General features: G+C 43.1%; 1 protein-coding gene across 3 annotated transcripts in view; it reads left to right on the forward strand.

Moving 5' to 3' along the window:
• The window catches only part of LOC144524681 (matrix-remodeling-associated protein 5), a 36,654-nt gene extending 14,700 nt beyond the window's left edge, over window positions 1–21,954 (forward strand). For 2 of the 3 annotated variants that reach the window (XM_078261113.1, XM_078261112.1), the window contains 14 exons: window positions 1,140–1,269; window positions 3,554–3,792; window positions 4,126–4,277; window positions 6,516–9,716; window positions 9,915–10,165; window positions 11,571–11,877; window positions 11,999–12,199; window positions 12,769–13,287; window positions 13,425–13,596; window positions 14,939–15,205; window positions 15,332–15,458; window positions 16,473–16,553; window positions 18,641–19,787; window positions 20,360–21,954. In XM_078261113.1, the coding sequence (XP_078117239.1) occupies window positions 1,140–1,269; window positions 3,554–3,792; window positions 4,126–4,277; window positions 6,516–9,716; window positions 9,915–10,165; window positions 11,571–11,877; window positions 11,999–12,199; window positions 12,769–13,287; window positions 13,425–13,596; window positions 14,939–15,205; window positions 15,332–15,458; window positions 16,473–16,553; window positions 18,641–19,787; window positions 20,360–20,913 (7,348 nt within the window). In that variant the 3' untranslated portion in view covers window positions 20,914–21,954. The remainder of the gene's footprint in view (window positions 1–1,139; window positions 1,270–3,553; window positions 3,793–4,125; window positions 4,278–6,515; window positions 9,717–9,914; window positions 10,166–11,570; window positions 11,878–11,998; window positions 12,200–12,768; window positions 13,288–13,424; window positions 13,597–14,938; window positions 15,206–15,331; window positions 15,459–16,472; window positions 16,554–18,640; window positions 19,788–20,359) is intronic. The other variant, XM_078261114.1, reaches the window with a different exon arrangement.
• Window positions 21,955–22,731: the final 777 nt, after the last annotated feature.

Here is a 22,731-nt window from a genome sequence, read left to right on the forward strand (position 1 = left end):
TAAATGACTACTTAAAGCTGCTTTAGTTTGCTCCTAACTGCTCGCTGCTCACATCTCTGCTACCCACCTCCTCCCCAGCTCCACCTTGTCGTGTATAACGTAACATACGCTTCTATGTCATCGTTGCTGCTCTGTTCATATGGGGGAATAGTTTAGTTCTCTCAGTCTTAAACTGTGTGAGCGTCCCCTAATGTTGCTGCTGCTGTCAGGGGACTCCTCTGAACAGAGCCATACCGCCAAATTTAATTCGTAATTTATTCAATAAAATTTCTAAAAGCATTTTTATTGTCTGCATTGTTCTTGACTTAATGGACCTAACAGAACTATGTGCATCATGGTACTGAAAGACAATCTAAAAAACGCAGAATCTCCCTTATGTGTTCAATAGGGCAGGGATAACTGCTCCCAGGGATACTGGTGTTTTGCACACTGACAACAGGATTAGTAGACTGTCAGACAATACGGTCCTGATTCCTGTTCTTGGAAGGCCTGACTAACTCTCATACACTGAAACCTGTCAAATGCTGTTGGCCCCTGTCAATAGATAAGGCATTTACTGCTCTATACTGTACTTTGCAATCAGTCTGACTCTTGAAATGTCTGCTGTAATGTGCTGAAACCTGAAGACTTCAAGGAAGGTTTTTCTAATATTTATTTGTATTTTGATTGCTGATATAATTATCTACTGGGGCGATATGCACATAGACCCTTGCTGCTGTGTTACGTTAATGTTTACAAGAGGACAAACCTAATAAGAAATACTGAATTTCTAAACGCACGCTGGGCGAATGCCTACTGTACATTGAGGCTAACAAGAAGGTTGTGAAGTAGATGCAGCATGGTAATATTGGTGTGTGTGTGTGTGTGTGTGTGTGTGTGTGTGTTTCCTCTGGCTAATGATGAAATAACTGTGGGTCAAAGGTTGCCTGAGGTTTAGCTGTGATCCCTCTTTCCTTCTTTTCATCCATTCGTTCCAGATCTTTTTCCCCCTCGTCATTTGAAAGGTCACATTGCCCAGACACACACGCAAGCACTGACTGTTAACTAATATTAGTTTCCTATCCCTCTGACCCGCCTTATGACCCTCTCTTACTCTTTCATCCCAGTAACTGGTTCTGTTTCTCTTCTCTCTCTAACAGTTATAACAGCCTGACGGAGTTGGACGGGTCAGAATTCAGGTCACTGCGGCAACTGGAAATGCTCATGTTGCACGGCAACGACATAAGCACAGTCCACCCTGGGGCGTTTTACAACCTGAGGTCACTACAGGTAGGGTTTGTTTGTGTGTGTGTGTATTCTGGTAATAATATATTATTAAAACTTAACTTCTCGAAATGTCTCTTTAAAATCAGACAGACTTCTAATTCTTTACTAATTGTAGTGAAAGCCATTTCAAATATAACCTACTGAATTCATGAACCCAAATGGATCTAGGAGCAAGTGAACCTGCACTAAGGACTGAAATATCAAACTTAATTCTTAATCATGGCTCATCATTAAGAATTAATTCTTAATTCTTAATCATGGCTCATCATTAAGAATTAAGTCCCATAAGTTATTAGAGTTAATTCTGCGAGAACCTGGGTTTTCTCCTACATTCTGTTCAGGTCCAAACAGATGCAAGTCAACTGTTAAATACAAAGGGTTGTTGATGTGGGGTCTTTGATCTGTTATCTGGAGCAACTTGTAGCCAAAGCATATGTAAAAGTAGCGAACCACGCTGGGGCTGGCTAACACCACAGTGCATGTACAAACCGAGCCAAATCAAATCTCCCCAACCAAAGCCCCATTTAAGCCAATAATTAGTGGTGCTTTGATTGCTTAACTAAAAACGCAGTGTGTCTTGTTGGCTCCAGATGTGCTCAATCAGAACCTAAATGTGCATTGTAAACAGACTGAAGATCTATGCCAATGCATCAGAATTGGATGTGAAGCAGTAGCAGTTAGGGTTGGGGTTGAGCTTATACCGTATAAAGTATGGACTTAGTCTCCGTGACCTCACCCATGTTTCTGAAGAGCCAAAATTGAAGCTTAGTGTGGGCGGCTTCGGGTGGCTCCGGTCGTCACCATCTTGGCAGTGCCTGGCGTTAAAAAATGGGCAAAGAGGTGGAACGTGGGTGGAGCTGAGGCGAATGAAGCCTCCAGTCTATGCTCACCTCTTGTGACGGCAGCCCACCTGTCACTCAAAGCGGAACGCCCTTAATTAGAATTAGAGACCAAAATACCATGCCGTAAACATGTTTAATTCTGCTGTAAAGTTGGCCATTTTAACATGGGGGTCTATAGGGAATAGTCCCTTTCCGACCGGAGGGATTTTTGCAGTTCCTAGAACATAACGTTCCTAGAACCCTTCTTTTCTCGCGTTCCGACTGGACCAATTTGGGGATTATTAAGTTCCTCTGACCACAGTTCCTGTAACTCTATCAGCTCCTACTTCAGGGCAGGGTCTTTCCCTTTTCCCTTTTCCGCATTTTTTTAATATTGTATTGACTTCACTGTTTAGCATGCCTTCTACTTTTGTAAACAGGTCTTAAGTTTATCTTTGCACTCGAAAGTTTGCAGTGTTGTGTTTTACTTTGATATCAATAAAAGATTTAATAGAAAAGTGGGTTACTACACTTATTTGTACATGCACACATGAAGGTAGGCCTACCTGCTTGATTAAAAAGAGCAGCAGCAGGTTAAATGGCTGTGGTATCATAACAAGATATTGTGCTGGTTAGATGGCTGGTCTTTTGTGTTCACACAGCCATCTAATCACACCTGTTGACATTCTTGTGAAATGTTTGTGTTATCATAAAAGGTCTACACTGGCATTCAGACAACTTTGTCTGAACTCCCTTACCCCTCCTACCAGTTCCTATGGCCACTTGGCCAGTGCGAATGCAAATGGAAAAAACGGTTTTGGGGGAGAGTAGTTAGTAGAACTGTTTAGAAGTGGACTGTTCCTATAACTACGTTCCTGTAACCACTTGGTCGGAAAGAGGCTATTGACTCTCTTTTGGAGCCAGCCTCAATTCCGCATTGGCTTTATTTTTCAGCACCAGAGGTAGATGTTGGGGTTGAGTCACTGAGTTATTGGAGGAACAAATGTCCCCAAAGAACTCTCATTCTCATATAATGAGGATGAGATGCATGAGATGCAACTGATACAGTTTCTAAATGAAAATCTCACCTAGTGCACTTTTTAAAAAAAAATCATCATAATCACTTTATTACAATATATCTAACAGAATTAATAAATCTGAAGGTTCTACATGCTGCCAAACCCACTGAGAACGTGCTGCCTTCTCTGTAGCTCTGCACATCTATAAGCCACTATTAGTTACTTTTAGCTCATTTTATCCTGAGGCAGCCATTTCCAGCAAACACGCTTAGACAAGTCGGTGTACACTACCTGTCAAGCATGAACAATCAAAGACACAAAAAACAAGCAGCTGAATGAAACTTCATCTATCAAGCTAAAGATAACAATATTTTTTAAGGAGTTGGTGAATTTAAAGAGAGCTAGATGGCTGCTGAATATGGACTTACATTCTAATTTTTTCCCCAGATCTTGAAGTTGAGTTACAACAAGCTCACATCGGTGAACCCTGGTCTGTTGGAGGGCCTTGTTGGTTTGATCCGTCTCCATCTGGACCACAACCTCATTGACTTTATAGAGCCGTACTCCTTCTCTGGCCTGACCTCCCTAAAACTCCTGCAGCTGGAGGGGAACCTGCTCAAAGAGATCCACCCTCATACCTTCATAACGGTGTCACTGCTAGGAAGCTTTTGGACCTCTGGACTCAAGTAAGAAAAGAAAAAAAGACAGGGGATATTTCTCTTATTTTATTTGTTTAATGGGAGGTAAATATAACTTGGAAAGAATGTGAAGGATAGCTTTAAAACCACCACCAAGAGGAAGTTGCTTTGCTTACAGAATTAATGGAGTTTGTATGTCCAACAAGAGAGTCCCCTCCTGTTAAGACACATACAGTATACAGAGTTGCTATACCTGTACCTCATACCTTTTGGAAATGATAGCATATTTGTTCCGCTGTCTTCTGCATGGTGCATGCAAGGATAGGCGTCATCCCAGTGTCACCAATAGGTGAAGGAACTGATATCATGTTTTTGTCTCAGACACTTACACCTGTCAGACAATCTGTTGGAGCAGCTTCCTGCTGTAGCACTGAAGACAGCTCCCAGGCTTGAGCTCCTCTCTCTGCATGGTAACCCCTGGACCTGTGACTGTCAGCTCCACTGGTTAATAGAATGGAGCTCCACACACGAAGGTAAGGACGCATACGTAATTAGTCCAATCATATTTTCTCACATTAAAACACTATTCCCTACTTCTTCACTTCTTTGGCACCAAAAGGTTTCATCTAAACCGGATGACAAACGACTAAACGACTATGTTAAAGGATAATTCCGGTGCAAAATAAACCTAGGGGTTAATAACATATGTGTACCGAGTCGACCGTTCTCTGGGATATGTTTTCATGCTAATCGAATGTGTCTCTAGCTTGAAACAAGATACCGCAAACCGCTGATTAGCTTATAAAGCTAGTTGTCGGGGCAGAGGGTAAAGTAAAAAGAAATCTCTATTTCTATACCACTAACAAGGCTCAAAATAGCACCACACTTCAACGGTAGCATAACGAGGCAAACGACAAATGCCGTGCAACCAGTAACCAGTAACATAGCTCAAGCACGGCGTTCGTCGTTCGACTGGTCGTGACTGTTTTCCCAAGATGGCGCCTGCCTGTATACGCGAACGGTACTGTCTTTATACTACCAACTATCTGTTTAATAAACTGTATGTACACTTACAAAGTTCTCAATGCTTCGGTTTACATGTACGGAGCCTCATTATGCTACCGTGGAAATAGCGATTTACCCTCTGCCCCGACGACTAGCTTCATAAGCTAATCAGCGGTTTGCGGTATCTTGTTTCAAGCTAGAGACACATTCGATTAGCATGAAAACATATCCCAGAGAACGGTCGACTCGGTACACATATGTTATTAACCCCTAGGTTCACTTTGCGCCGGAATTGTCCTTTAAGGTTCGTAGGGGCGTGAAAAATTTAGAGCTGCATTAATCTATTTGTTGGCCTCCTTGGCGAAAGAGAACAAGCTTAAAACATAACATTGTCTCCAACAACTCCTGAGTGAAATGTCTGGGTCTTTAGCTGTTAAATGCTCCACTTGAAACTTGTTATCAAACCGTTACTTATACTTCACACATCCAGCACTTACAGAGCAACATTATCATTCATTCAGAGTTGTGTTTCTGACCAACAGCAAATATTCACTCTCTTTTAACTCTGTTTTTGGTTTTGACCAACTCCTGAAGGAAATATCTGGCTTTTTAGCTTCTAAACGCTGCACTATTTTCACCAGCTAGTCTCTATCTGTGTCTGCGTTCTGTTTAGTGCTTAATGGGTAGTGTGGTTTTAGAGCTGTTTCACTCGAAACAGCTGCTTGCTGCAGCTAAAAAAAAAACTTCATTAGAGTGGTGAGAGTGAACCAAAACAGTAAAGCTGTGGCTAAACAATGAGCTGAAACTCACTAAAAAGTTTAGGAGAGAGAGAGAGAGAAGGCCACAGGTCGGATTCAAACCCGGGCCGCTGCAAAGGACTCAGCCTACATGGGGCGCACACTCTACTGGGTGAGCTAGAGGCCGCCCCGACACATTGCTCTTATTAGGAATAAAAAAAAAATATAGCCACTTTAAGGATCAATATCTGTCACAATATAACTGGAGAATGTAGATCAAGACACTGAGCCCCATGACTGATTAGCTCCTGCCAAGGCAAAAACGTATAAATATTAACCTTTAAATTAACAATTTGTAAATTAGTCATCTTAGTGCAAGGCAAACAACTTAATACCTGGTTGTGACTTATTCCTACATTATTAATATATGCACAGAAAGAAAAATGTCTCTGGGCTTCAGACGTGTGTTTTTAACCAGAAACAGAGCATAGTACTGGCAGAAAATGTCGCAGGCCTGCCACCCAGCTTCTGCACGACATATGAAGGACACAGCTTCTCTCAATAAATTGACTGTATTTGATCCACATTCATGTAGAACATCAATTAAACTGTTTACAATTTCTTTATCCCTCTTTTTCAGTCAATATTTTTCATGACACATGCTTTTTCTCATTTGTCATTGCTTTGTTACGTTTAACCAGTTCCATATGCTAGCTGTTTGTATCAACACAACTGTTATTATATCACTGTTTTCTGAAAATAGCGGTCTGTGACTGCCAGAATTAGTGGATGCATGAACCTTCACTGAACTCAAACTGAAGAGATAAAATTGTATCGGCAGTTTTTCAAACCCCTATAATCCCAGATTCATGTTTTATTCTTCACCTTTTCCCCCTTCTTTTCCTTTCTCCCATCTTAATTTGTTCCTGACTTTTTCCCTCACAACTGCCGCTTCCCTCCCCCCTATTTTCCATCGTTCCTTCTTCTCCTGCCTTTTTATCTCGTCTACTCTCCCCCTCTTTCTCCCAGGCGTAATAAAGTGCAAGAAGGAACGTGGCTCCAGTGACACTTGCCCCCTGTGCTCCTCTCCTCAACCCCTGAATGGGAGCCTTTTGCTAGAACAGACTCCAGACAAGCTCACCTGTGAGCGGCCATCTCTTCGCTCCACCCTCAAACAGTGGGACAATCCTGTGTGGGCTGAATCTGAAGCAGAGCCTGACCTCCCGTACACACGGGACTTTGAAAAGCCTTTGGGCCATCTGACTTTTGTTCTCTCTGACAGCCATGGAAACAGTGCTCATGTGGCGTGTGACGTGCGACACCCTGAAGACAGTTCACCCATGACTTGGAAAGGAAATCCACATTCACCTGGGGAGTTGTCTGTCAATGTGTCACTGGTGACTGTCCTGGAGTGTGAGATTGATCGGGAGACGTTGCAAAATCTATGGCAATTGGTCGCATATTACTATGAAAGCCCTGCTATTTTGGAGAGGGGTCAGCAGAGAGGAAATGCAAGTGGAGTAACCTATCAATATGTCCAAGCCGTAAATGAAAATTCCCCATATTTCACAGAATTAAAAGGGTATTTGGTAGCAGAACCCTCGTGGCTGCTTCAACCCAGAGTCACTTTAAGGCTCAACAGACAGCAGACAACAACCAAGAAACTGGTGATGGATTTCACTACTGTAATCACCAAGCAAGTCAACAGCCATAGAGGGACGGGAGATGACAATGACCACACCATGTCCTGGGCTCTAATTCGCAGAGGGACAGCCGGGCGGATTCAGACTGCTCTCGAGGGTTCAAAGGTTAACTTGGAGTGCAGTGTTGTCACTTCAGATCAGGAGGTGAAGGTAGAGTGGATGCTTCCAGATTTGTCCATTGTTGAAGATGCAACTGATAAAGTTAAAATTTCTGAAAGAGGAGAACTGGTGATTTTGAATGCCACACTGTCCGACTCAGGCCTTTACCACTGTATGGTCAGAACCATAGCCGGTGTGGACTTGGTGCCTCTGAGGCTCACCATCAAACAACCCTCACTCAGCCCCACCGCTTTCAATGGTCAGAAAATTGTAGTTGAAAGGGGACACTCCTTTACCCTCCCTTGTGAGGTAACCTCAGTCCTGCCCAGTCAAACTATGTGGTACCTACCTAAAAACCAAATTCTTCTCCCCACGCAACAGACAAGGCGGACAGAAGTGATGGAAAATGGGACCTTGTTTGTAAGGAGGTTAACACAAGAAGATGCAGGGGAATATACCTGCCTGACCTCAAATCTGTATGGCGTTGACATGCTATCACACATGGTGGAAGTCACAGGAGAAAAGACTTCTGATAGGTCCAAAGTACAGACTGCGCAAAAGCAGCCGATCTTGACAATTGGCGTGGAGGAAGGAGAGGGTTCAGGGGGAGATTACCAGGAAATTATACGTCCTTTTGCTACACAGTTCCCGAAGACGGTAGGAACACAACAAAAGAGTTCTAATGGCCTTTCAAAAAGGAAAAGAATCAAAGATTTCAAGAGAAAACCCAATAAATCTGTGAAGGAGTTAGATCCAAATCGTTGGGCAGAGATATTGGCTAAAGCTAATGCTAAACCAAGTGTTGCTCTGCCCACAGAGCAGTCATTACCAGAGCCTAGCACTGTAAGCATCCAAACAAGTACTTCCAAACCTACTACTACAGCTGCTTCTACAATAGCTACTACTGCTAACAACTTACCCCCTACTACCTCCCCTCCTGATATTCGTACAGAGCCAAAACATTTCCCCATCGACACAAAAGCTAAGACTGAAGCCTATTCTACAGAGAAGAAAGGGGATAGCTCAGAAACATCTGAAAGTCTGCCAGAGGTTTTACAACCACCACCTACCAGACGTACACAACCAACCTCACACAAGGTTGGTGGGATCGTAATAAAAGCAGAAGCTGTCACAGACCCCACTGCTGTTGGAACTCCTCAACCAGTCGATCAGTCAGAAAATAGGCACTCTGGAGAGGGGAGAAGGAACAACAACCTTGTTCCTGGTCAGTCAAACAGGAGAAGACCACCGTATAGACGTAGAAAACCCCCAATGAGAGCCCGACCGCACGGACAGCCCTTCTACCATTCATCAAACAAGCTCCAAACAACTGTTCCCCCAACAACAACAACAACCACCACACCAACAACAACAATGACCATACCAACAACAACGATGACCACAACTACTACTACTACTACTACTACTACTACTACTACTACTACTATGATAACAACACCTGTTCCAACCACAGTGGGAAACCATGAAACCATATCTGCCGAGTATCAGACTGAGGAAGATGAAGGCGAATACTATGAAGAATATAACTACAAGGATAGTGGTACTTTGGATGCCAAGGAAGATTTAAACGGTGAAACCCTGCATACCACTCATGATCTTGACAGTAGCCTTACCAATTTTCCATCAGCTAGAGAAAAGGATGTAGGTAGCTCTCCACCTAATCCAAAGACGATTGTCACTCCAAAGATAGATAGTACGCCTCATCCAACTGATAGGACTGTCGAAGAGAAGGAGACAGACACCGTAAACCTAAAGGAGTCTGAGAAACAGAGGGTGAAGATAGGAACACAAACTGAAGAAAAGGGCAAGGACAATACAAATCTGGCAAGAGAGAGTGAGGTAAAAACAGCAATGGAAAGGCAAGAAACAGACAACATAGACACAGAAGGCATTGAGAAAGATACAGAGAAATCTGAAAGGGAGTGGGCTACACAGAGCTACAATACGCGGGATAGCATCCGCTTAACCACACAAAATAGACCAAAACCTAACACTCAACCTTTACCAGAACAAAATGCACCAACCCAAGCACGAACTTCATCTTCCAAGATCATTACCTCACATTCAACAAGAGGCAGAACAAGAGAAGAAGTCACACAGAAAGAGCATAAAGACATAAACAAGGCAAAAGCGAAGCCTGAGATCCACAGTTTCCCTATAATCGAGCCGGTTCACCCCTGGCTCCATCAGAACAAACAGGCGGGAGGGCAAACTACTACTTCCAGGACGACACAGACAAACCAAGACAGAAATACAAGAAGACGGGGGGAAGTGAATCCAGGCAGACATTCCCAACCTCCCAGAGTCCCCCCGACCTCCCACTGGACTTCACACCACCATCACCATCAATACTACCCCCTCTACCCTTCCTGGCCAGGTCAAAGGGCATTTCCTTATCCAAGGCAAGGTAAATACAGCTGCTGTGTAATGATTTCTTTTTGAAATTAGAGTGTGATGACCAAATGTGAAAAAAAGTTTAAGAGATAAAGGATAAAAAACAAGATGATTTTATGGACTTGACTTGCCAATATACTCAAAAAGGCAATATTATGTTGGCTTAATCCTGTTTGGAATGCATGGATGTATATTTGCTCTCTGGTCCTAGGTCCTGGGTCACACCCTGTCCCCCACCCCTGGGCTCAAAGCCCGGTTGTCACCAACCGACCAGAGATCACAGCTGAAACGGTGAAGCCCACACCTACATTTTCTGGAACAACAGGGAACTCCAAAGTTACACTCTCTAATCCCTATTTGTCACAGCACCATCACCATCATCTTCAAAATCATCATGTGGATGGCAGGACCCAAACCAGAGACCAACTGTTTCTATCAAGGCTGAGGAACAGATACAGACAGGTATGAGGACAGGTGGTGTTGCGGATTTGTGCAGAATGCCATCATTATAATTGTGTATCTAAATGCTCATGAAGTGCTTTAAAAACACAAAGTGAGTGAGCAACATTCCGCTTGCTTAGAAACACAACTGCTAATGATGACCATGATTATCAATCATCTCTCAGAAATGGGATTTAATTCCAGGTGAATGGGTTATGGAGCCCCTTTTACACTCCTTTTCAGAATTATATTTTTACTCTTGGGGTCTACTAGAAGAGGTTTACATGCTTTGATGTTCAAAAAACATTTTGTTTTTCATACTGCCCATTGCTGCAGCTCCTCTGCCTAAAACACAATAGGCTTGTTCGAGATGAGCTGCGCCTCGCCTGTAAAGTGGACGAGAGCAGGCGGGAGCAGCTGGGGGCGGAGACAAAAAGCTGCGGTCAAGTCAGACAGTTTCCAGCCGATTCCAGCAGCCTTCAGGCTGAACAGGAAGTCACAGAAGCACTCACATCCTGATAGGTCTTATTCCGATTTATTACAATTTTATCAGACCCATATATCAGCTTGTACTCAGTCTCCAGTTGTTTTTATGATAGAGTGTCAAAATGCTCTACATGCGATCTGTTGCTGATGTTAATAAACAATAGACTGTAGATGATCTGTAATCTGAACGGATTGAGTCTTCTAAACTTCTAAACATCACTATCAGCCACACGACATGTGTTCTGTACAGAAAAAAAACTTTAAATCAGACAAATAGCAGTTAAAATCCCTTCAATTCAAAAACAATAAAAGGTTTATATAAAACGTCGTCATGTTGAGTCGATTCTGAACCAATCGGCGTTTCCCAGCGTGCCCTGGGTCCACCTGGGTCTTGCAGTCGGTGGAAAAAAACTGCGCTGCCTGCGTCTCAAACCTGCGGCCGCCTTGATCTCGTGAGGTTACCGTTGCCCACGTGTGCATGACATCAGAGCAAGTCGGGATCAAGTCGGACACAAATCTAACCAGCATGCATTGGGCGGCGATCGCCGGTGATTGATTTTGCGCAGACCTGGATCATCTCGAACAAGCCTTCTGTCTGAACTCTTGGCCCGCCTTCCCGAAAAGCCCAGTCTGCTCTGATTGGTCAGCTGGCCCACTCTGTTGGGATTGGTCAACCAAATCCAAACAAGCCACTGGACGGGCTGTGCTTGCTCAGGCAGCACATATGAAAAAATGGGCTGGCATTCTCAATCAGTGACATCACTAGTTGAGGACTTTCAAACAGGAGAGAAAGCTCCATTTGGAGTGAAATGTGTTTTTTGTACTTTTATACCTTCGCGTATTACATACACACAAAAATAACACACTTAAAGAAGGGAAAAATTCAAATAATCATTATAGGGAGTCTTTCATACTACTAATATCATTTTGATTTTTCCAGGCGCAGCTTGATCGCATTGCTCAGTTAGGGAGGATGGTGACACCCAAACCTCGCACTAGCTACCACAATCCTCCATCTCCCGTCACGCCTGAACCCAACCCTCCATCTCCACATAGACCCTACATCCCCAGACCAGCAGCACCCACTGCTTTCTACACTTACACCCTGCAACCACCGAACCCTGCTAAACCTTCATCATCATCATCATCATCATCATCATCATCATTCTTTGGTTTCATCACGACCCCTCGTCCTCACCACCCCACCACCCCTGGGGTCCTGCACGGAGGTCGGTGGCCTGTTGGAGGTAGATATACACACTATTGAAGAGATATGGGCAATGTATCTATAAAATGAGCAGTATATTTTAATATATTTGAGTCAGTGATAGTGATATTATTTGGTGTTGTTTGAATGTGTCTTTGTAGCAGGACGTATCAGCTCTCGGCGGCCCACTGCTGCTCCCCCTTTCCCATGGGTGTTGGCAGCTGGAAGTGATGGGCTGAAGCCCCGTATTACCACGGTGACCGCAGCTAGTGTGTCAGTACTGGCGGAGAGTGATGTGTTCCTGCCCTGCAAAGCAACAGGGAATCCTGAACCTAACATCGCATGGACCAAAGTCTCCACAGGTAAGAGGGACAGAGGTAAAAAAGAGAGAGACATGGAAGGGATAAGGACATGAAGCTAATAACAGAAAGGAACATGTAGGAAAATCCCCAGTTGCTTTCAGCTCATTCACCTTACTGGCCCTGGGTCAGACCAGGTCCAAGTTGGTCCTCTCTCACGTGTGGCCGCGCGCAGCAGATACGTTATCTATTACGTGTAACGTAGGTAGGCTACAGGTTACGTAGGTAGGGGAATAACTTTCAGCTCATCAGACGCTTCCTAAAAATAAAGATTGTTCACGAGTCCAGCATCTCCAGTCCGAGTCAAGTCTGAAGTCTTTTGAGGATGAGTCTCAAGTCAAGTTTCAAGTCACTGTGTGTGTGACTTAAGTGCGACTGGATTCCGAGTCCAAACTCGAGTCCCCATCTCTGGGTCAGACCTGCCTGCCGCTGTGTCTGTTTTAATGCTGTAACTGGGGAACGCCAGAAACAGACAATTTTCAAATGTGGCATAATCAGTCATGAGAATCATGATTTGATGAATTGAAATATCTCCCACTATTGTCTCTTTACCCTTTCTGTTCCCCTCTCAGGTGCCACCATCCCAGCCAACACCAAGCATGGTTCCCGTTTTGAAGTCTTCAGAAATGGAACTTTTGTTATAAAAAACATCCAGCTTCAGGATAGAGGCCAGTACCTCTGCACAGCCCATAACAGCCTTGGATCAGATCGCATGGTCATCACCTTAGCTGTCCAGACTGAGGCACCCAGGATCCAGCCGCCCAAGTCCACAGAGATAGCAGTCTACTTAGGGAAAAGCGTGACTCTTGACTGCTTCGCTTCGGGAAAACCAACTGCCCAAATTTCCTGGATTCTTCCGGACAGGACATTTGTACGTGAAGTCGGGACTGTTCACACTCCCCTTTCTCCGATGTCTCTGCTTCAAAATGGAACCCTTCATATTCACTCCCTCAATTTCTCCAGCAAAGGGGACTATAAATGTATTGCAAGCAACGCAGCGGGTGCTGATACAATCACTTATCATCTCCATGTGGCAGCTCTGCCTCCAACCATCAGCGAAGAAGCAATGGATACTGTGATCATTCAGCCAGGTATAGTACAGAACTGTAACATCCCTAAACCTCTCATAACAGAAAGTTTTTCTCATGAAACGGCTGGTAAACAAAGACAATAGAGTGTTTGCAATGTCAGAAATAGTAATCTAACTAATACAATCCCATTTAACCAGGCAGGAGTGTGTATGTCCACTGCTCTGTGAAGGGCGAACCAGTGCCTGCTCTGAAATGGGCGCTCCCAGCAGGGGTCCATGTTAAGCCATCACAGTTTCTTGGACGCAGGCTGTTTGTCTTTCCCAATGGGACACTGTATATGAAGAATGTTTCACCAGCTGATGCTGGGGGGTATGAGATTTGCATTTATTTAAGTCTGTTTTTGTATGATTCAGCCTTTCTGTTTATGCACTGGTCAAATGTCCAGTTGAATATATATATATATATATATATATATATATATATATATATATATATATATATATATATATATATATATATAAAATATTTTAGTTGACCTACCTAGCTAAATCCAAATGTGTTCTTAATCACTTAAAGGGCCCATGGCATGAAAATGTCACTTTATGAGGTTTTTTAGAAATGGTGATAGGTGTAAACCGAGCCCTGGGTATCCTGCTCTGCCTTTGAGAAAATGAAAGCTCAGATGGGCCGATCTGGACTCTTCCCTTTATGACATCATAAGGGGAAAGGTTACCTCCCCTTTCTCTGCTTTAACCGCCCAGAGAATTTGGCCCGCCCATGAGAAAGAGAGAGAAGTCATGGCTTGCAAACAAGCGAAGCATGGCAGTTGGTCAAGGCCACACCCCCAACCTCCATTTTGCCCCCCCTCTCTCCTCCTCAATAGCATTTAAAGCTAGAGACACAGAAATGGCACATCCTAAGTAAAGCGCATGGGTGGGACTGGCTCTAGTGGCTGTAATTCTCCACCAAGGCTGAATTTCGGGAAAGAGACCTCAGATACAGTATTAGGGGACCACTAAGGTCTATATAAAAGAGACTTCAGATACAGTATTAGGGGACCACTAAGGCCTATATAAAAGAGACTTCAGATACAGTATTAGGGGACCACTAAGGCCTATATAAAAGAGACTTTAGATACAGTATTAGGGGACCACTAAGGTCTATATAAAAGAGACTTCAGATACAGTATTAGGGGACCACTAAGGCCTATATAAAAGAGACTTCAGATACAGTATTAGGGGACCACTAAGGCCTATATAAAAGAGACTTTAGATACAGTATTAGGGGACCACTAAGGCCTATATAAAAGAGACTTTAGATACAGTATTAGGGGACCACTAAGGCCTATATAAAAGCATCCAAAAAGCAGCATGTCATAGGACCTTTAAATAATCCTCTCAATTTAGGTTTGATTTCCCTTTGAAGCTTTATGGGTGAGAGTTAGTCCAATACTTTTTTTTTTTACATAACACTTGCGAAACTAATGGCATTTCCATCAGCCTCAGAAAACTGCATACTTGTAATTGGGACCTACCAAATGTACATTTTCAACTTCTGACTTTGAATGGCATGCAGCAATAGCTAAGGACAGTGGAGGTGTTGTTAGCTGCATTTAAAGTCAGAAGTTGTGTACCTTCCTTATCTGGCCGTTTAAAATAGTTTTCTCTGACTGTTGATCTGAGCTCTTAAGCTGCTGTCGATCCTTCCACAGGTACGAGTGTTTGGCCATTAATACTGTGGGCATTGCCAAAAGAACTGTTCAGCTGGAAGTGAGGGAAGATTCCCCCTCCTTCCCCCGCCAGCCTCCTCCCCCTCTTCCCGTCCCTCCAACCCACCACCATGGTGTGCCATCCCGACAGCACTCTGTCTCAGCTATGTATGGGTCCGCTGTCTACCTCCACTGTCCAGAGTCTACCGGATCCACAAGAGGGACCATCTGGCAGCTACCCTCCAAGACCATCATGGAACATCGATACAGGTAACTTACTTTTTTTTAAATGTAGGAATCAGTACAATACTGGCCATTTTATAAATACATTAAAAGGTTTTAATTCCTGTTAAACTTCACTGAGTGCTTTAATCTCAACCTCATTTCTCTCCCCAGTCCAGAGAGACCAATTAAAGTTTTCCGTAATGGGACTCTGAGGATTCTTCAGCTAACGGAGCTAGATGGTGGAAATTATGTGTGTGTCTTTCAGCGGCCAAATGGGGAGGACATGGAGCTTTTCCAGGTATGAACAGGACAGATAAGGACTTAAGGCAGGCAGGCCTTTCGCTGCCAACTCTTTTCTATTAGTCTTCCTTTCATTTCTGGTTAAGGACACTTTTTGTTCATTAAGAATCCCTGCCTAGTTAATAAGTATCAAAGTCTCTGTTTTAAAGACGTCTAACATGTCTTTATACCTAAGTTTCAGAATCAAAGATGTGGTTTGTCCTCACAGTCAAGAAAAGGTATGGGGTGTATGGGGTTGCAAAAGCTATATTTTCCAAGCTTTCACTAAAACTTTTTTTAAAGGGCCCATGGCATGAAAATGTCACTTTATGAGGTTTTTTAACATTAATATGAGTGCCCCCAGCCTGCCTATGGTCCCCTAGAAATGGCGATAGGTGTAAACCGAGCCCTGGGTATCCTGCTCTGCCTTTGAGAAAATGAAAGCTCAGATGGGCCGATCTGGAATCTTCCCTTTATGACGTCATAAGGGGAAAGGTTACCTCCCCTTTCTCTGCTTTGCCCGCCCAGAGAATTTGGCCCACCCATGAGAAAGAGAGACATCATGGCTTGCAAACAAGCGAAACATGGCAGTTGGTCAAGACCACACCCCCACTCTCCATCTTGCCCCCCCTCTCTCCTCCTCAATAGCATTTGAAGCTACAGACACAGAAATGGCACATCCAAAAGGAAAGCTCATTGTGGGACTGGCTCTAGTGGCTGTAATTCTGCACCAAGGCTGAATTTCTGGAAAGAGACTTCAGATACAGTATTAGGGGACCACTAAGGCCTATATAAAAGAGACTTCAGATACAGTATTAGGGGACCACTAAGGCCTATATAAAAAAGACTTCAGATACAGTATTAGGGGACCACTAAGGTCTATATAAAAGAGACTTCAGATACAGTATTAGGGGACCACTAAGGCCTATATAAAAGAGACTTCAGATACAGTATTATATAAAAGCATCCAAAAAGCAGCATGTCATAGGACCTTTAATGTATTTGCTCATATTTCTTTACGTATTTGCTTTAGGTGGAGGTGGTAATGACCCCTCCCAGAATCGAACATGTGAGGACTGCACAGACCAGGGTCACCTTTGGAGAAAATTTCCAGGTAGGTTTGGGGCACTAGCTCAAAGTTGATTTAAAGTAGGATAGGCTGGGTCAGACATTGTGGGCACCTTTTCACATTACCTGTTTTTTCTAGTATATTGTATTTATTTTTCTAAATGATTTTATACTTACAAATACATTTTACGTTATAAGACATTAGGGTCTGATTTCCCTGGACTAGAGCATCTTAAAGCAGTATTAACTGCTTTTTTTTGCCACTTGGGGGCAGTACACACAACATTAACTCATTAAGCGCCTTATAAAGTTAGTATGGCAAAAGTATTAGCAAACAGGTGCCTATGACACATCCAGCAGATAGAACATTATCATCCATTTGGAGTTTCTGTCCACCTATGAATGTAAGTTTAATATTCACCCCCCTTTTTATAATAATAATTTAAAAAAAGAATAATCGCTGAACGCAGAGATGTTCACAAGTCATTTTTTGGAAGTCCAAGTCAAGTCTCAAGTCTTTGAGGGGCAAGTTCAAGTCAAGTCTCAAGTCTTTTGCCATCTGATCTGTCCCTGTATTGTTAAATCTTATGAATTCAAATCATGTCCTGTAGCTACCATCCAGACAGTACAGTATCAAAATCAGTTGTAGGATAACTTTATGGGGTCTACTTAACACATCCCTCTAGCCCTCTGACCTGGTGAAATATTAACCTAAGTCTGTCACATCATATGGATACAACTATAAAGATACAATGTGCATGTTCCCAGCATTAGCACAACACTTTGCGATGGTTAGCTTGTTACCTGTGGTGATATATGCTAAATGGAACGTCTCTTTCACTCAAAAAAATCTAATGTCGAAGTGGAAATCAAGAGAATAGTGGCAGTGCCACACCAGTTACAGAACAACATGCATCTCAGTGTCAGTCTAAATTACGCACAATAAGCAGTTTAAACTCACTGATCTACTGCAATTTATTTATTTTCTAAGTGTTAGTATGCTCAGTGAAACTGAGTCCAGCGCGAGGGAGACCCGACTCAGAGGAGGAGAGCTTAGTGAGGCCAGCGTCTCCACGGCAGGTGACAGTGTGCACGGATCCGCTGTGCCACTCATGGATGAAATAATGAAATAGTAAATAGGACTACAGTAACAGAAATATGTGCAGAATTAAGACAGTCCAGACGGCCCAGTGTCTGGTGGACCGGGTACACCTTGTTCACTTAATAGCCTACAAATCATCCACGGGATCAATTACGCATCACATGAGTTTGCCCACCCGGCACAGCGTTTGTTCCTGGGGAGATGGATCCGTGCGTCCCGCCTCCTGTGCGCCATGGATGTCTGAGCCTCAGCAACTACTAACTATAAAGATACAATGTGCCTGTTCCCAGCATTAGCACAAAACTTTGCGATGGTTAGCTTGTTACCTGTGACGATATATGCTAAATGTAACGTTTCACTTTCTTAGTATGTGAGTGACTGACCTATCTGGGTGCGTTTTGAGAAGCCTGATGAAGTTCGACGTTGTTGATTCGGCATCATTTAACTTGGTGCCACACAGCTTGCATGTAGCTGTTGGCTTACTGCCTCTGTTTACCAAGTAATTGAAAGCAAAACTAATGAGAAAAGGCACAACTCCGGGAGGACTTGGTGTCGCCATCGTCAATGTATTTCTACGTGTGCGCACATAAGGCATAACGCATGCGTTACGTTGCACATTATAGCAAAGGGCAGGGGACATGCAGCTCGTCATACGTTTCCCCAACGTATATGCGCCAATAAAAGAAAATAGAAATACATGAATACATTTAGATTTAAAAAGCAATAATTGCATGAAAACATGTTGTTGACGAGTCTCGAAGCTCGAGTCTGAAGTCTTTTGGGTCGAGTCGCAAGTCAAGTCTGAAGTTTTTTGGTCGAGTCCGAGTCAAGTCTGAAGTCAGCTGTTTGTGCGACTTAAGTGCGACTCGAGTCCGAGTCTCAGGCTCGAGTCCCCATCTCTGGCTGAACGTTATAATTTAAAAAACACACCTAACCAATAAGATCTTTACTCAGAAATGGGCCTAGATTCATCCTTACACTTATTTTTCTCCCTCATCCAGTTATCCTCCTTTCTTTGTTTCCTTTTTTAGGTGGACTGTGTTGCAACAGGCCTCCCTGATCCAGAAGTTACCTGGAGTCTCCCAGATGGAACTTTAATCAACAACGCCCTGCAATCGGACGACAGTGGCCTTCGCAACCGCCGCTATGTTATTTTTGGCAATGGAACTTTACTTCTCCAGCAAATGGGCAAAAGAGACGAGGGCGACTACACCTGTTATGCCAAGAACAAACTGGGCAAGGACGAAAGAAAAGTGAGCGTCAAAGTGGGACCGAATGCTCCAAAGATTAGATTAAAATCCCAATCACTGGTTACAGTAAAGTTAGGAGGATCAGCTAAATTGAGTTGTCAGGCAACAGGTGAACCTACACCAAGAATTATGTGGATCTCACCAAGAAATGATGTGATATCAGTGTCATCTGACAAATTTCAGATCATGGACGATGGGATGTTAGTGGTGAAAAAAGTAATACTGGCTGACGAAGGGAAATATGCATGTGTGGCGCGAAATTCTGCTGGTGACGATGTTAAAAACATGAAACTTGAAGCTGAACTCCAGGAACCCTTTATCAATGGCATGAAAGGGATGAGCACCACAAGGGTTATGGCTGTTTCCTACCAAACAGCGCTCCTGGATTGCAGAGTGGAAGGAAAACCTGAACCAAGAGTCTGGTGGGTTACTCCTTATGGCCACTCGCTCCCAACATCCTACCTAGGTGGTCGCTTCCAAGTCCACCGGAACGGTAGCTTGGAGCTGAGAGGGGTGAGGAAAACAGATGAAGGGAGGTACAAGTGTCTGGCTAAAAACAACCTGGGTGAATCCTCACTTTTGGTTGAATTAGACGTGGCATCAATAGCCGAGAAACCAAGTTTTGCCGTTCCCAATATTGAAATCTTACCAATAAAGCAAGACGGTGAGGCAATAATCCTGGAGTGCCCCGCTCGTGGCAAGCCGAACCCAGAGTTTACATGGGTTCTACCCAACGGGACGATGCTAACGCCTGGTGTTAGACTCCAACGCTTCACGCATCATCTGGGTAACGGAAATCTACAGATCTCTCAACCAGTTGCAAGTGATAAGGGAGTGTACCGGTGTCTAGCAAAAAATGTGGCAGGACAAGCAGAGAAACGTTATGCGCTGGAGGCGGGCAGAAAGCCACTGATCAGAGGATCTACAGGTATGTTTTTTCATCTCAAATTAATGAAGCAAAAGTCTTCCTAGTTTCGTCAATAAAGAGTCTAGAGGCAATAGTTTGCTCTGTTCCAAAGGTTGGTAAACTTTTTCCCTTGGTTCGGTTTCTTCTCACAGAGAAAAACATTCAAATAAAACAAAACGCATCACTAAAAGTCAGGTGAGAACATTCACTCCGCTCAATGATTCAATGTGTTTTGGGCCAGAGTGAGAAGGTCCTAAAAAGATCCGGTTGAAGGCCCTATCTTCCCAAATATCGATAACAACCAACCGCTCCAGAATTATTTTATGACTGGACCAAGACCACTTCCTCTAAAAGGTCTTGGAGCTCTTGTTTTGGTCCACACCCAAGAAAGATTTCTGTATTCAGATCTGCCCAAACTAATCGTACCAAGGGGGAAACCAAACTACAGTCTAATTTAACCCGACCAAACGCAGGTTTGAAAATATATGAAGAATCAATGGGAGATCTGGCCATATTGCTTTACTTGTATTGTATTTTTTGTTGTATCATTTTTGCAGGAAATTGACTTACTGTTAATAATTTTACTTCTCCAGGTGGGATGAAGATCACTTACGGCCTCAATCTCAACTTGCCCTGCACTGTGGATGGCTGGCCGCAGGCATCAATCACATGGACCCTACCTAATGGTCTTGTTTTGGACAAACCTCAGACAATTGGCCGGATAGTTTTTTTTGCCAATGGGACACTCCAACTCAGGCAGGTCGCCACCTTTGACAAAGGAACATACATCTGTAAAGCCTCCAACTCGTTTGGCTCCTCAACACTATCCTACCCAGTTGCAGTGATGGTTTTCCCACCACGTATCACTAATACGCTGACCTCAATTACAAGAGTCAACCGGGGATCACCGGTGAAGTTAAATTGTGTTGCAACTGGTATTCCCAAGCCGGATATCTCATGGACGTTGCCTGGGCGCACAACGCTGGTTCCACATAATCGCTTCACCGTGCAGGGAGGAATTCACATGACAGAGGAGGGCAGTCTGGTCATTCAGAACCCTATGCTCATGAACTCTGGCATTTACAAATGCAATGCTAAAAACGCACTCGGAACAGACTTTAAATCTACTTACCTACAAGTGGTCTGAGTGACATTTAAAATAATTCAATTGGGAAAATGTCACAGCAGAATTAAGACTGGAAGAGGATTTTTCATGATTTTAATATTTTGCGTAATATAGATGCTCCGGAGAGAGACCTTAAACTTGACTTGAGACACCTTGCAAAGCAGTTTCCACTGAACAATGACATTTTGAAATGTGGACTTCACAGATAGCGTTCACCTTTGTGATTTTTGAACCACATTTTAATTGTTTTATGGCGCAAGTGTTGCAGAAGTCTAGATTTCGGGCCTTAAAATTAGAATTAATTATTATTAATTAATTAATAATAGAATTATTACTTGTCAAAGTGCCGTTTTAACTCACTGCTCAAAGCTTTGCCTTTCCAGCTTTACCCTGTAAGTAATTTCACATTCCCCATAAGACAATATCATTTGTAAAAAATGTACCTCACACTACAATTTTACTTTAAAAGTGCCCTGCCACACGTATTTTATTACTTTGTAGTAATGTCTGAAGTTCTACCATGGACTCTAACATTTTTTGCGGTTACCTCGTTTCAAGCCATTCTAGCGTGGTATAGAAAGCCTGCAGGAAGACTCGGCTCGATTTGTGCCAGTTCTCATTAATATTCAACGAGCTAAGCTGCTTGACTCTGATTGGCTAACAGCTAGCCAATGAGAGCCTGGCTATCAGCATCCTTTACCCAGCGCAACTGGGCGAGCTCATGAATAGTAATGAGCTCAGGCAACACCACTTCAGACCGACCAGCTTTTGTAATTGGCCTGATTTCTCCGCTTATTTCTTTTCAGTGGCTAGAGCTGACAGAGGAGGTAGCAGTTCATTTTCACATTCACGACATAACACAAACACACATGGACCTAACATATTATGTCAAAACGGTTTTGTGTGGCAGGGCACCTTTAACATACAACAACAACAACGTTTGTTCTGCAACTGAAATAACTTAACTCTTCTCTCTTAGGGTTGAGGTATCTAAATGTATTAAGTACCCCCTATATGATTATTATTGTCTATGTGCTGGTAGAATTACAATTTACTGGGATTTCAGATAATATTCAGTTGCTCACACAAAATGTCACAACCTTTCAATTCTTCAACAAAGCAGTAATGAGTAGTTGAGTGTCATAATTCCTGAAGGTGGATATATCATCAAATATTCTACTCATGTGCTTAAAAACCATATTTTCTGAACTTTTAGTGAGCAGTGATTCTTGTCTGCAAGTATACAAATACCCCCTATTGCTGCTCTACAGTGTGTATCAGCAAATAAATTACTGTATGTATCAATGTCATTTATTCATGTTCATAATGGTGGGAAAGTATAAAACGTATAAATGGCTCATAATATCTATGTCGTGAGCTTACAATAGCTATTAACAGTTGAGGGGCATACAAAACGAAGTTGCACATAACAAGAAATATGTAAGTATGTAATTTATAAGTAAAAAAATAAAACATACAGGTATTTATTCTTGTCAGTCAATTGTCTCATTTTTACTGTGTTAAAACAACAAAGCCTTGCCTAATTCAGTTGACATGATCAGTATTTACAAATGTACAGGCTCGGCTGCTAACACCAGCCAACCACCATTAAAAATTGTCTGGCTCAATCAACTCATTCTAATAGAATTGCTGCACTGACTGGATTTGTTCAAGATCACAGTGCTCACAAGTCTGAAATGATTTGAGTTGCTACTATGCTTGCATGCAGCGCACACACACGTTTGTAGTACAACAACCACATGAAAGTGTGAAACCACAACATTGTTTTGGTGTGTACGCGTGCATCCAAATGTGTGTATGTACTGTATGTAAATGCAT

This window comes from Sander vitreus, chromosome 10, assembly GCF_031162955.1.
Source record: "Sander vitreus isolate 19-12246 chromosome 10, sanVit1, whole genome shotgun sequence".
Lineage (NCBI taxonomy): Eukaryota > Metazoa > Chordata > Actinopteri > Perciformes > Percidae > Sander > Sander vitreus.